The sequence below is a fragment of the Cherax quadricarinatus genome, chromosome 28 (genome assembly GCF_038502225.1).
Source record: "Cherax quadricarinatus isolate ZL_2023a chromosome 28, ASM3850222v1, whole genome shotgun sequence".
In the NCBI taxonomy this organism is placed as follows: Eukaryota; Metazoa; Arthropoda; class Malacostraca; order Decapoda; family Parastacidae; genus Cherax; species Cherax quadricarinatus.
In genome coordinates, this window is record NC_091319.1 from 8246298 (window position 1) to 8260591 (window position 14294).

General features: G+C 40.5%; 1 protein-coding gene across 6 annotated transcripts in view; it reads right to left on the reverse strand.

Annotated features, from left to right (window-relative positions):
- Window positions 1-2392: 2392 nt before the first annotated feature.
- The window catches only part of LOC128693265 (galactosylceramide sulfotransferase), a 32533-nt gene continuing 20631 nt past the window's right edge, over window positions 2393-14294 (reverse strand). For all 6 annotated transcript variants that reach the window (XM_053782835.2, XM_053782833.2, XM_053782834.2 and 3 more), the window contains 7 exons: window positions 12677-12977; window positions 10489-10664; window positions 8019-8145; window positions 7692-7882; window positions 6924-7002; window positions 6330-6451; window positions 2393-4890 (listed from right to left, as the gene is read on the reverse strand). In XM_053782835.2, coding sequence (XP_053638810.1) covers window positions 4602-4890; window positions 6330-6451; window positions 6924-7002; window positions 7692-7882; window positions 8019-8145; window positions 10489-10664; window positions 12677-12977 — 1285 coding nt within the window. In that variant the 3' untranslated portion in view covers window positions 2393-4601. The remainder of the gene's footprint in view (window positions 4891-6329; window positions 6452-6923; window positions 7003-7691; window positions 7883-8018; window positions 8146-10488; window positions 10665-12676; window positions 12978-14294) is intronic.

Genomic DNA, 14294 nt, shown 5'->3' on the forward strand with positions numbered 1-14294 from the left:
TGATTCTGGGATGAGATGAAGAAGGTCGTTGAAGTAGACATTCCATAATAATGGTCCCAGTACACTTCCTTGTGGAACACTTGCCCCAATAGGATGTCTTGCTGATTCCGTTCCATTGAGAACTACACTTAGAGATCTACCATGAAGGTAATCACTGAGGAGACATAACGTAGAGCCTGCAGTTCCCAGTTCTTGAAGTTTTGCTAAGAGGCCCTGGTGCCACACCCGGTCGAACGCGCCAGCAATGTCCAGTGCTACCACACAGCTGACTTTGGATTCATCCAGTGACTGGTGCCACTTAGTGGAGAGGTTTAACAACAGATCAGCAGCAGAGTAACCTTTAATGAAGCCATATTGACGATCACAAAGTAGTGAGTGGTAGTCAAAAAACTCTGTCATTTGTCTTGAGATTATTGTCTCAAGGATCTTACCAGTGATTGACAGGAGTGATACTAGTCTGTAGTTGCTGATTTCTGCTCTGCTCTTCTTTTTGTGAACAGGGACTACATTTGCCTCTTTCCATAGAGAGGGTCATTTACACTGTACTAGGCAGTGCTGAAAGATGCGAGTTAGAGGTGCTGCTAGCTGGTCTGCACATCTCAGCAATCTTGGGCTCAACTTGTCTGGGCCCGCAGCCTTTTCTTGGTCAAGCGATTTAAGAAGGAAATGCACCTCCTCCTGCCTTACTGTCACCACTGACAGTTTTGACACAGTTCTTGCAGCTAGCCAAGGAGGGTCCCTTGCTGGATCAGGAACTTGCATTTTGGTAGCAAAGTGTTCAGCAAAGAGGTCCGCCTTCTCTTGACTACTAGTAGAGGTGGTCCCATCCTGTCGATTTAGAGGTGGAATGAGTTCATCAGGCAGATAACCTTGTCTGTCCTTGACCAGGGACCACCTGGTTTTGGAGCCTACCCTACCTGATGCTAGCTTTCTTTTAGTGTCCACCTCCCATTTAGCAATGGCCCACTTTTGAACGTCACCCATATGCCTACAGGCTTGCTTGTGCAAGTTCCTGTTATAGGTGGTAGGGTGTCTCTTATACCTTCGCCATGCTTTGTACTTAGCAGTAGCAGCCTCTCTACAACGAAGGCCAAACCAAGGCTGATCTGTAGGCTTTGTCACATATTGCCGGTGAGGAATGTGTTCTTGTTGTAGATTAAGGATGTGTCCAGTGAAGGCTTTCACTTGGTTGTCAACATCCCCTTGGAGAAAGGCATTCCAATCGGTGGTGGCGAGCTCAGAGCAAAGGGCTGGCCAATTACCTCTTTCCCATAACCAGGTTGTGCGTGTGGACTCACCTCGTTCTGTTGGGATCTTAAGTGTCGTAAAAACAGCCTTGTGGTCAGACGATCCAACGTAGCCGAGGGGTTGACAAGTGACTATGCCTTCTGCCAGATCACTCACTTCTGGGTCAAGGGAGGAGCCAGAGATGTGAGTAGGGAAATCAACAAAGTTTCTTATGTCAAATACTCCAAGAAGGTCATCAAAGTCCCTCTGTATAAGGTGTTGGTTGAGGTCACCAACAATTATGATATGTTGACAATTGTGTTGTAGCAGAAGGGAGTCAATATTTTCCATTAGGAAGTTGATGGGGTCTGCATGCTGCCACTGAGGTCTGTACATTGCACATGCTAGTACAGAGGTACTAGTGTTTATGCATAGCTTGAAGAACATCATTTCAAGATGTGTAGGGGTGGCAACATCAATGTGCTGGGCATGAACACTTTTAGAGAAGCACACAGCAGCACCTCCTCCTTGCCCTTGCCTGTCTCTTCTCATCCATGAGGTGTAGCCAGCAATTCTTGCAAAATTTTCTGGAGTCCTGTCATCCAAAAATGTTTCAACAACAGCTATCATGTCGGGACGTCGAGTATTCAAAAAACTATGTGTGAGCTCTCCAACATTAGTAATGAAACCTCTAATGTTGGCCGACAGGATGCTGATAGACTGGCTCCTCATGATATGGTCAGCTTGAGGTGGTGGGTGTGTAGAGCATGTAAGGTGCCTGCCCTTGAGAGAGGTAGGGTACTAAGGAAGCCATTGGCTGACGAACCGTTTTCACAATAAAGATTACCAAGTGTTGAACAAGTGTCTCATTCTTCTGATCAAACCTAATTACCTCCCCAATGGAAATATAAAGGACCCCAATGAAAATAAGTGACTGTGACTTTTTTGGGGGTTATCCTAGGTTTTCTACACATATCCTATGTGTGATAATCTATGTAACTGCATTTGTGTATACCTGAATAAACTTACTGTCTTCCAGTCACTGCATGACCCTCCCTATGGGTTTAGCCTTTCCCCATGAATAGCAATAAACAATAAATCCATACATTTCTCTGGTGCTTTACACAGAAACACGAGGCAGAACAAGGGAAAACAAACAACATCACTCATTGCCACATTTTATTAATATCAGTATAATATTCCTCCCTAAGTGTAGAGCTGCCATTTGTATGTGTTTACTGTAGTCTTACCACTATTTTGCTACATGGCATGAGATTCTACAACCTTTTATTTTCTCATATATATATAAAATGTAGGCAATGATAAGGCTTTTACTTGGGACAGAGAGACAGGGATAACAGTAAGAGATATGAATGCATAGGAAAATTATAAGAATACACAGAGAATGGTGGAAAAAAGTACTGGAAGACATACGGAACAGAAAAAAAATAGGAATATAGAGACACAAGTGAAACAGAAAAAAATAGAGATAACAGAAAAGATAAGGGTGCAGAGAATAAAGTTAAATATAGGAATGCAGAGATAATACAAGAAAATATAGGAATAGATAGAATACTTTAAAAGATAATGTAGATAATACAAGAACAAATATGTATATAGAGAGACTAGATAAAAAAATATGTAGATTTTGTTGGGATTATTAACCCAGAGGATTAGTAATAGGATAACCCAGTAAAGCCATGTCATCAGACTGGCTTACTTTCATTGGGGTCCTTTAATTATTTCCACCAAAATGCGACCCACACCGGTCGAATAACACCCAGATACCTATTTACTGCTAGGTAAACAGAGGCAGCAAGTGTAAGAAAAACGCCCAACATTTACACTCGTTGGGGATCGAAATCCGGTTCCTCGGTGTGTGAGCTGAGGCCGCTATCAGTTGAGCCACGAGCACATTGAATCGAACAAAAATATAGGTATGCAAAGATAATAAAGAAAAAGATGGAAATACAAAAAAAATAGAGGAAGAACCGAGGAAATACTAGACTAGGTTGCTATCGAGAACTCTCCAGAAAGTCACAATACCGTGGCTGGAACAATTCACGGATAACCCTCATTTAGGAAACTTATGACGACATTTCGGCCAGTCCTGGATCGAAACGTTGTAAGTTTCCTCTCCTAAGTGCGGGTCACTTGTGAATAGAACACGGAGGCACAGATACATTACTTCCTCGAGTTAGTAAATTCGTGGGTAATATCTGAGACAGGTTAAGCAAGTTCGTCAGGAAACAGGAGAGGTGTTTCCTGACGTGGGTTTTAGTCACATGATGACCCGCAGTGGAGCTTTCGGTCATCTGACCGAGGCCTTCCACTGGTTTACCGGTCCACCCCTTTAAAAATTATAGTTATGCTTATAACTTTTTATCTAATATATCCGAGACAGATTCTCTGGGCTTCTCATGTTTTCAAAAGACTGAGAACTTAACGTAGTTCTGTAATTACTAATGTGATGCATTTAAAAAAATGGCTATTAGTATCGACTGTCGGGTTGATTTGTGGAAATACTATCGTCGAAGACATAAAATTAGTTAATATCGTTGTGTAGGAAAAACAATTTATAGAGTATAATGCCAGTTAATATAATGTACAGAAAAGTTTTGATTTTTAGTGTGTGTGTGTGTACTACAAGTACTCCATATACATATACTATTGACTTTTATATAGTTTTATGCTTTTATTTACACATACATGTACAAACATACAAACACTCATATATAGACTTTTTAGGAAGTTTGGTTATTCTATAGTTAGGATGATAAAAAAAACTTGATATATATAATAGTAATTAAAGTTTTTGCAAAGAAAATTTATAACTAAAAATACTGAGAAGTTAAAATTGTACCTCGGGGGAAGTGGAACAGAATTCTTCCTCGGTAAGCCATGTGTGTCGTAAGAGGCGACTAACATGCCGGGAGCAAAGAGCTAGTAACCCCTTCTGTATACATTACTCAAGTTAAAAAGAGAAACTTTTGTTTTTCTTTTTGAGACACCCTGCCTTGGTGGGATATGGCCTGTTTGTCGAAAGAAGTATTAATAATAATAATAATAATAATAATAATAATAATAAATCACTAATATCAGTCGTAAGAATAATGAAAATGACCACATTTAACATGCTAAGTATGATGATTTATCCTTTGCCATTCAAAAATATATATATCCCCATTTCGCATACTAGTCTACTGACAAAAAGGGCTCGTTCAGGTTCATCAATGATGTGAAAATGTATACGTGTTTACTCTACAACACAACCAAAATGACGTTAGAAATGCACAGAATCTGTACTGTATTATACATATCCTATAGTGCGTAACTACCGGGAAAAAAATAGCTCAATATACACATCAGCTAAATTATGGCGTTAGTTCTTGTTCTGTAGTCGTTATGATACTCGTTGCAGGAGTGTTGTGAGGATGGTTGAGAAAGATCCCATCATTGTTGGGGCGACTTCCCTTGGCGTGGTTCCTCCTGCCGGTGACCGACGCTCTCCTCGACGTCTTCTTCTTCTTCTTGCCGTAGGAGGACCATGTGAGGTTCCAGGGGTTGTTGTTGGTGTGGTGATAGCGGCTGTACTGCTTCCACCGTAGCTTCTGTGTGTACTCCGTGCTGGGGCGGATCAGATCATTGCAGAATTTCCGTAGCCTGTCAGTGAGTGTTCAAGCCAGTATCAGTGAGTGTTCAAGCAAGTGTCAGTGAGTGTTTAAGCCAGTATCAGTGAGTGTTCAAGCAAGTGTCAGTGAGTGTTTAAGCCAGTATCAGTGAGTTCAAGTCAGTGTCAGTGAGTGTTCAAGCTAGCGTCATGAGCGCTCAAGCCCGTGTCCAATATCACTAAGATTTCACAACCCACAAATTGGAAATAAAAACTGGACGACGTTTCGGTCCTTTTGGGTTATCAAGTCGCGAGTGAGAAAGGGGGTCATTTAGCGCAACGAGTGGTTGAGGCTCGATCCCCCGCCGGCTAATCACGAAGGAAAACAAACTACTTTGGCAGCCAGGCTTTTCTAAGAATGTTAGAGAGAGCAAGAAGTCAGGCCAGGCTTTTCTAAGAATGTTAGAGAGAGCAAGAAGTCAGGTAAAGAGGAGGGTGAAATGTACTAATCAGTGCCCTTCTTTCCCTTACTCCCGACATGACAATTTTCCAGGACGAACCGAAATGTTAACCTTTTGTTTCCAGTTTGTTATTTGTGAATTGTTCCAGCCACAGTATTGTGGCTGTTATTCTTCATTAATTATAAGCTTTCAGATTGTTAATGTTTTTCGAGAAAAGTAGAAAAGTGCATTGTACACTGAATAGTTATTTAAACACGGTTATATTGTTCGCTATTGACATAACTTTTTTTTTTTTTGTAAATTAGTCCATCGCAAAATTAAAAGAGCCAATTGTTTTACTTGTGTATTTATTTTTACAATTACTATTAGTGATTTTTACTAGAAGGACTTTAAGTCGAAGCAACCCCCAGACCTCGGTACTTACCTGAAGAGCCCTTATACAGTGATTCCTACCTGGAGGATCCTTATATTTATCTGGGGGACGTCTGCATAGCAATATTTATCCTGGCGGATCCTCTTTGTCTTTGGAAGACATTTGCATGTTAGTACTTAACGGTAGCAGACCCCGAGAGTCTTAGTACTCACCTAGAGGACCCCCCATGTCTTAGTATTTCCCTGGAGGACTTCTATGCCTCAGTAATCACTAGAAGACTCTCCTCTCAGTACTCACCCTGGAAAACCTCCACATCTCAGAGTATTCACCTGGAGAATATCATATCTCGGTATTCGACTTGGAAAATCTGTCTCACTACTCACCCTGGAAGACTTCCTATACCCCAATAATCATCTGGAGGACCTATGTCTCAATAATCACCAAGAGTACCCTCAACCTAGAGTAAATGTCTCAGTACTCACCTGGTGGTCCCCTCATGGAAGGTTCCTTGATGTTGGTGAGGGGCTCTTGATTTAGGGAATTGAATCTGTGCTCCAGTTCCCCGAATTAAGCCTGAATGCCTTCCACATCCCCCCCTGGGCGCTGTATAATCCTACGGGTTTAGCGCTTCCCCCTTGATTATAATAATAATAATCACCTGGTGGAGCCATTGTGATGCGTCTTGTACTGGACCACCAGATGACGCTCCTTGTCACTGTATGAGCGACGCTTCGCGAAGGTTGTAATGTCCGCCTCCCTCAGCCCACACTCCTTCCACACCTGGAAGCAAAACGAGAACACAAGAATGAAGCAACACTGCAGTAGGCCTATATTAGCCCATGCTAAGTAGGTCTCACTCACACCCGTTCAACCTATATTTTAAACCTACCCAAAGTTCTCGCCTCAATGACTCTGCTACTTCGAAGTTCCACTCATCTTCAACTCTATTTTCAAACCAGTACTTTCTTATATGCAGTTATACGTAACTTCATATTTCAAGAAATTACATTTCATTTTTGAAAATTAATTTGCAAAAGTTAAAGGAACCTCGAACGAAACGAGGTCTAGTTTTCTCCTTCAAATATATAGGATAATTGTGAATAGCTTTGGTATTTTTACATATTTTTTTTTTTTACCCTAGTTTTAGGCAGTTCTGTTTTTCCTGTGGAGTCGAAACTTTTTGTGTGATGTGCGTGCGTACATGTGTATGTTGCATCACTAAACAAATGGTAAGTCAGATAACTGTGCTCACCTTGTCTCTCAGTTCTCTCAGAGTAGCGACCTCCTCCTCCATACGACTGCGACCGAAGGCCTCTATATGTTTATCAAACCTGATGCAGGAAGTGAAGACATTAAAATATTAGAAGCAGTTGTAGTAGTGATAGTACAGTAGTGTAAAGAGTAGATGTTGAATTAGCAGATAGTATTATTATCATCCTAGTAGAAAGTGGCAATAATAGTAGTAGTAATAGAAGATATATTAATAGCAGCAGTTATAGTAGAGTATAAATAAAAACGGTAGCAGGCTGCAGGAGCAATAGTAATAATATACTAATGGCATTCTTTTTAAAATGAATATCACAAGTAGCAAGAGCGTTACTAATTTAATAACAAGCTTGGTATAAATACCACAAAAAAGTAGTAGTAGTAGCAGTAATATTAAATTCAGTACCACCAAAGAATAGTAATGATAGTCCCCAAGAGGCTAGGAGGAAGGGCCAAGAGTTATGACGCGGCCACTGCAACTACAAACAGGTGATTGATTAATATGCTTTAAAGCCTATCGCCTACACTTTGATCATAAGGCTGCATATAACCTTTTAACCACCAGAGAAGAATACTTTAAAGTAAACTCTTAGTGTATATACGCTCAGAGGCATACACCTCGCGGTTTATATATATATATATATATATATATATATATATATATATATATATATATATATATATATATATATATATATATATATATATATATATATATATATATATGTATATATATATATTCTCAAATACCCACCTCTCCTTGAAGAAGGCGTAAAGTTTGACGTCAGCAGCGTTAAAGTGCTCGAGCGTGTTGACCGAGTGCTCGCTGAGGTAGCTTCGGTAACGGTCCCTGCGCACGTTTCGAGCCATGGCCACCACGTCATCGTCTCCCCAACACAGCAAGTGTTTCATCAGCACCAGAGACTCGTCCATGCGCTCCGCCACCTGCCCACGAATTTAAGCTTTTATGACACAGCGCTTTCTTGTGACTAATAATAATTATCCGCAAACCTTGCTCCTACCCTCCCTCTTCTGTTCTTCCCCCTCTCTCTCTCCCTCTTGGCCAAACATCGTCCCTCACCATTACAAGATGGAAGTTCTGGTCGAGGATCCTGATGGCTTCCTTCAGCAATGACTCCTGTCGCATGTCCAGGTCGTCAAGTCCCAGGTCCCAGGTCATCTGGTTTTTGCCCAGCCTTCCCATATACCTGAAGCCCAGGCCAGCGTCCAGCAAATATGAGAGAAATAAAATTTATTATCATTATTGTGGAAAATTTGGTACATGTCGGAGGATCTCACCTTCAAGTACCATAACACTGTATCAATCGCATCTGCTAGAAAAATGACAGGATGGATAATGAGAACCTTCAAAACTAGGGATGCCAAGCCCATGATGACACTCTTCAGGTCGCTTGTTCTATCTAGGCTGGAATATTGCTGCACACTAACAGCACCTTCCAAGGTAGGTGAAATTGCTGACCTAGAAAATGTACAGAGAACCTTCACGGCGCGCATAACGGAGATAAAACACCTCAATTACTGGGAGCGCTTGAAGTTCCTGAACCTGTACTCCCTGGAACGTAGGCGGGAGAGATACATGATTATATACACCTGGAAAATCCTAGTGGGACTAGTACCGAACTTGCATACGAAAATCACTCACAACGAAAGCAAAAGACTCGGCAGACGATGCAACATCCTCCCAATGAAAAGCAGTGGTGTCACTAGCACGTTAAGAGACAATACAATAAGTGTCAGGGGCCCGAGACTGTTCAACTGACTCCCAGCATACATAAGGGGGATTACCAATAGACCCCTGGCTGTCTTCAAGCAGGCACTGGACAAGCACGTAAAGTCGGTACCTGACCAGCCGGGCTGTGACTCGTACGTTGGATTGCGTGCAGCCAGCAGTAACAGCCTGGTTAATCAGGCTATGATCCACCATGAGGCCTGGTCACAGACCGGGCCGCGGGGGCGTTGACCCCCGGAACTTCAGGTAAACTCCAGGTTTTCCGAATAATTTAATCATAAATCACCATGTGCCACTCACACCTCACTTTCCGCTTATATATGGAGTCATTTTTGGCTCTATGTTAGAAGTGATCAAGGACCGAAACGTTTTCTACTATGTCCTAGTGTTTGCTCACGTGTCTTTCCAAGCCCATTTGTCGGTATCTATTACCAAAGTTTATGCCAATCATAAGTATATTATTAACTTGTAAATTTGTTTAGTTAAGGAGAGTGTGTGTAAAACAAGTAACATACATGTAGGTTTACGAATGAACACGTCCTCCATTTATTATAATATTGTCCTAAATTTGGATAAAGTATTTAAAAGGTTAAGAGAATGTATAAAAAAAATAACAGTATAATTGTGAACTCAGAGTTTAATTAAATGTTGTACATATAAGGTACGTCACGCATCTTGGGGAAGAATAAAAATTCGGTTGATACTGTGTAGCCTCAGTGTGAATGTATAAACATAGATAGAGAAAATATGTGAATTTGGCCACTTTTAAGTAAAAAATTATTAAGAATTGGTAGACTGTCCCGTGTTGAACGCATGGGAACGCCTAGTGGATTTTTGTTGTGCTACAAGATGTTAAATTTAACCGGGTAATAGTGGCAGATGCATCTAATATTACTTGCGCAAAGATATAATTACGGTGACCCATGGAAGTTATATGACATCCCTACAAGGCGAGTATATGTATGAAGAAGTGAAATAAGGGACGTGGTGTTGAGATGTAACATGTGGCCCATGGGACGCAAGACTCCAAAATCTCCTCACCTCGCCGAATGAATCGCTTCCTGTGTATATTTCCAAATGTAAACCAAATAGGTGTTACCAGTATATTCGGACAAATATGTTGCACCGTAAAACTCGACGGAGGCGTTACAACGCAACATTAATATACAAGATGGTGAATTAAACTCATATGAAATATCTGGGTACCTTTACTTGTAAACGTTTCGCCATCCAGTGGCTTTATCGCTACAATACATGGGCATAATATGAAGACAGTAAAATATATACAGGTAGACTCCAGGTCCAGGTAAATTCGTCACTGCTGTAGCAGTAATAATTTTCCAGATGTACAAACAGCAGCAACATTATTATTATTATTATTATTATTATTATTATTATTATTATTATTATTAGGACAAAACATCGAGAGGTATGTGTATCCTTCGGTACACTGAGGATTTAATTCCTATTTTCATTACAAGCGTCACTGATGGTAGTGTGAAAGCAGCTGTGTTAAGATACACAGGAAGAATGACTCATATAGCGTGGCTGGAATAATTTTAAAATAATCCACACTGAAAAGAGGAAGCTTATGACGACGTTTTGGTTCGTCTTAGGTCACAGCTGAGCAAGAAGAAACAGATAGTCATAAAACACGTTACTAAGAGGGAAGGATGGAAGCAGTAGTAGTAGTTGTAGTATTTGAAGCGATAAAGGTAGCAGAGAGTAGTGGTAGTATTACTAGTAGAATATTTAATTAATAGTAAAGTTTGTAAAAGTTTTCACAGTTTTGCGTCCTCACCTGCTGTTAGCGTTCTTGAATTTTGCCTTGCTTCCTGCATTGCCCTCCAGCTTCCAGATAAGGTGGTCAAAGGTGGAGCCATAGAACTTGTGGAGGTGGTAATAATGGAACATGGACTCAAACACCGCTGACGGCTCCCGCACGATGGTTACCCACACAGAGTCGTCATACGTCAGCTGTGTAAGGGAAGGTTAGGCGTTTACGTGGGAAGAGACGGCATTGTGCAGCTGTAAACAATAAAAATATAAGGTATCCCAAATATGGTTAAGAGAACTGTGTGCTGGGTAACAATAGAAATGTCATAAATAGTAAAACAATAAAGAACAAGAGGGAAGACTTCATACGTATGTATTATACAAATTTAGGTGTTCCTGAGGATCAGGGGTCAAGGATCAGTTGTAACAGGGAAGGTCAAGGGTCACACGTATCATGGTCACTGCTTTTACTGATAATAATAACCTTATTTACCATGAAATGCATTAGGGTTACATTAGCAAATCAAATGGCTGCCAAGCCAATTTTTTTTTTTTTTTTGCTGACCCGGCAATTATGGCATATAATTGTTCTCAGTAAAATTTACGCCTTTTAGGTGTCTAAATTGATAATCTAGTTGGTGCCACACTGTCGCCCCTGAAGAATTTTAAAACATCAGGATGACTGTCATTTTAAGTCCTGTTATTCAGTATCCCTGAAGGTGTGTGTCTTTAAGTGTTTTCCTGATTTTCTTCCCTCCACAGTATTCGTTTGTAACTTGAGAACGCTTCAAATTCTCAGTGCTGGTGTCAGTAACTAGAACAATGTCAAGCAACTATTGGCACGTGCAAATAGATGCTGTACTTTATGTCGACCATTCCCAAATTTGGTTTCTGTGTGACAACTTGAGAAAATTCTTGATCGGCTTCAAACATTTAACACCGGTGTATTCTTCTAAGAAGATCCAGACAATTAATGGAGAGCGTACTTACCAATTTGCTAATTTCATTTTAAAAATGATATGATATTATTGTCTATAAAATAAATTGATTATGCTTCTTCTGGAGTGCTTAATTAAATCTTTAATGGCTGAGCCATCTTATGAAAAAGGATGAAATCATTTTTGATTAAGACTGTGTAGTGTAAGTTAAAATTTGTCAGTTAACATGGGCATAAAAGCACCCCTCCCCCCCATCCCCCTGGAAGACCTGCAATATTGTGTATAAATCTCGTAAACACACGTACGAGGGCGACCTTTGTATCTGTAAGCTGTCACGTAATGATGCCTGAAGTGTATTGTTTCAGTCATAACTTAAGTTCACCGCATTTTGTGGCTATCCTGGTTTTCGTGTCATTCTGCATCACGCAGGACTGATTTCATGTCGCACTTCAACACAGGATGGGTTTCGTGTTTTACTGCGTTACACTGGGTGGGTTTCATTTCGCACTGGTTCAGACAAGTTAGATTAGTGTCATACTTCGTAAGAGGATGAGCTTCATGCAATACTGTATCACAAAGGATGGTTTTTGTGTCATACTTCGTAAGAGGATGAGCTTCATGCAATACTGCATCCCACAGGACAGTTTTGACACACCAAGTAATAAAAACTTTCATCTTTAATGAAAAAAAAGAGAATAAATTTTTTCGTTCAGTTTTGTTACTTTTTTGCAATTTTTATGCCATCTTGATGACTAAGACACATTTTACAATTCTTAGGTATTACTATGGCAGATATGTTTCGCCTGCACAACAGGCTTCTTCAGTCAAAAAAAGAAAGACTGAAAAAAGCCTGTTGTGCAGGTGAAAGTTTTTATACGCATGTGTTGTATCCATCAGTGTTAGTATTTTCTGCCATCAGTAGCTTGTTAAAATCATCCTAAGTTTCCACTGTAGGGCTTCTTACAGTTAAGCCATGTGGAATTCTTGGGTTATCCTGACGAGTCAGAGCACAGTGAAGCTCAAACTGGCAGTCCTGTAAGCCTGCTTGTTTTTATTCTTGTCCCTTCAAGGGAGGTTGGTGGATAGATGCTGGTGAGGAGCTCTTGACTTAAGAAACTAAAGCTAACTCCCCTTTATCGGATCAAATTTCATTACCTCCCATACCCCAGGCACTGTATGACTCCTACAGGTTTCGCACTTTTCCATAAATATAATTATGCTATATGTAAAGCTATATAAAAAGTAGTTAGCTAGTAGTATTACGTGTGTACACACCTGCTGGATGGCTCGGACGTTGAGTCTGGTGTGATGGATGAGGAAATGGTACCTTCCTGAAGGAGGGGCGAAAGGGGAATCCTTTAGTTTCTTCACCTTCAGGCTTTGTCCTTCAGCGACGGCATCCAGGTAGACGCCGGAGTAGGGCAGCGCCACCGACAGGTTGTGGGCGTCTGCATAGCGCATCAACACGTTCTGTATAGTGGAGGAGCCGCACTTGTGTGTCTTAAGGAATACCAGATGACGGCGGGGACGGCAGGTGGGTACTGCTCTCTGTGCTGACCATGCCCGAGGCTCCTCCCTGCACAAGAACAGTTCACAGCAAACAATGAAGAAAATATATTCTTAGGATTAATATCTCAGGATAAAGCACTTCCTCATGAATATAGCAATAAGTAACCCATGATATCCCAAGAAACATGTAGGAAAACGACATTAAGCGCTGGTAATAAAGGATATGCGTCATTAAACACACTAAATGTGTATACAGTTTTTAAAGGGGTGGACGGGTATACCAATGGAAAGCCCCGGTCAGATAACCGTAAGCTCCAGCGGCGGGTCATCTGTCAAAACCCGTTTCAGGAAACATTGTACCGTTTTCTGACAAATCTTACCTAAACACACACACACACGAAAAAAAATTAGACCTCAATACACATTTAAGTTCAGACGCACTAAAATTTACGATCTCTTCACCAACTTGACTTCAAAACCTTAGTATGTCCAATTTCCAAAGGACTGAGATTGAAAGAGCTAGGATTCATCATTGTTTGTCTTACCGTTCAGGTGCTTCATCAAACAAGACTCACTGACGTTACGTTTTGTGAAGTTATTTCTGAAAACAAGTGCCTTAGTGGACTGCCAATTTTTACAATGTAAATGAATACTAAAATGTTGAAAAAATAGCACCAGAAGCCTGCTCTGGTTTGATACAATACCTATGTTGTTCAGTCTCACAGCCAGAGATTTATTAGTCTGACTCAAATTAAGCGAGTTGCAATAAAAGTAAAGAAATTTTATTAGCACCCTACATCAGCTTTTAAATGAGCTGATGTAGGTAATAGCTCTTAGATTGTAAATAAAGTTAGGAACCTTACTCTAGCCTTGTAAAAAAATGCACCACTACCCTCCCCCCTTGTAAAAAGGGGGGGAGGGTAGTGGTGCATTTTTTATTAGATTTAACAGAGCAGTCATTCTTAAATGCAAAACTGATATTAAAGATTTCAAGAACCTTGGAAATATTTGTAAGAGTTTGTGAGCAAGGCAAAATCAACAAGGTAAAAATGGAGCGAGTTACTCAGGTGGTTGGAAAGCATCTTAATTTTCCAGTACGAAGAGTCTATGAACGCCTCAGGGTACTTATGTTTAGTTCCAATATAAATTTTCATCATCTCTCAGTCAAAATATTTCAAGTGCTGTAGACCTGCAAAGCATGCCAAAAACATGGAGATCTGAATAGTAATGTTCTTTACATGTGAGCAAATGTTTGTGATTTCCTGCTAACACTAAACTTAAAAATTCTTCCCAACCTGAGCCATCATGCTCAGTTTCAACTATGAACGTAATCGATGGGACACAATGATTTAGTCTGGGTAAGAAATCAACAAGTCATTCGAAA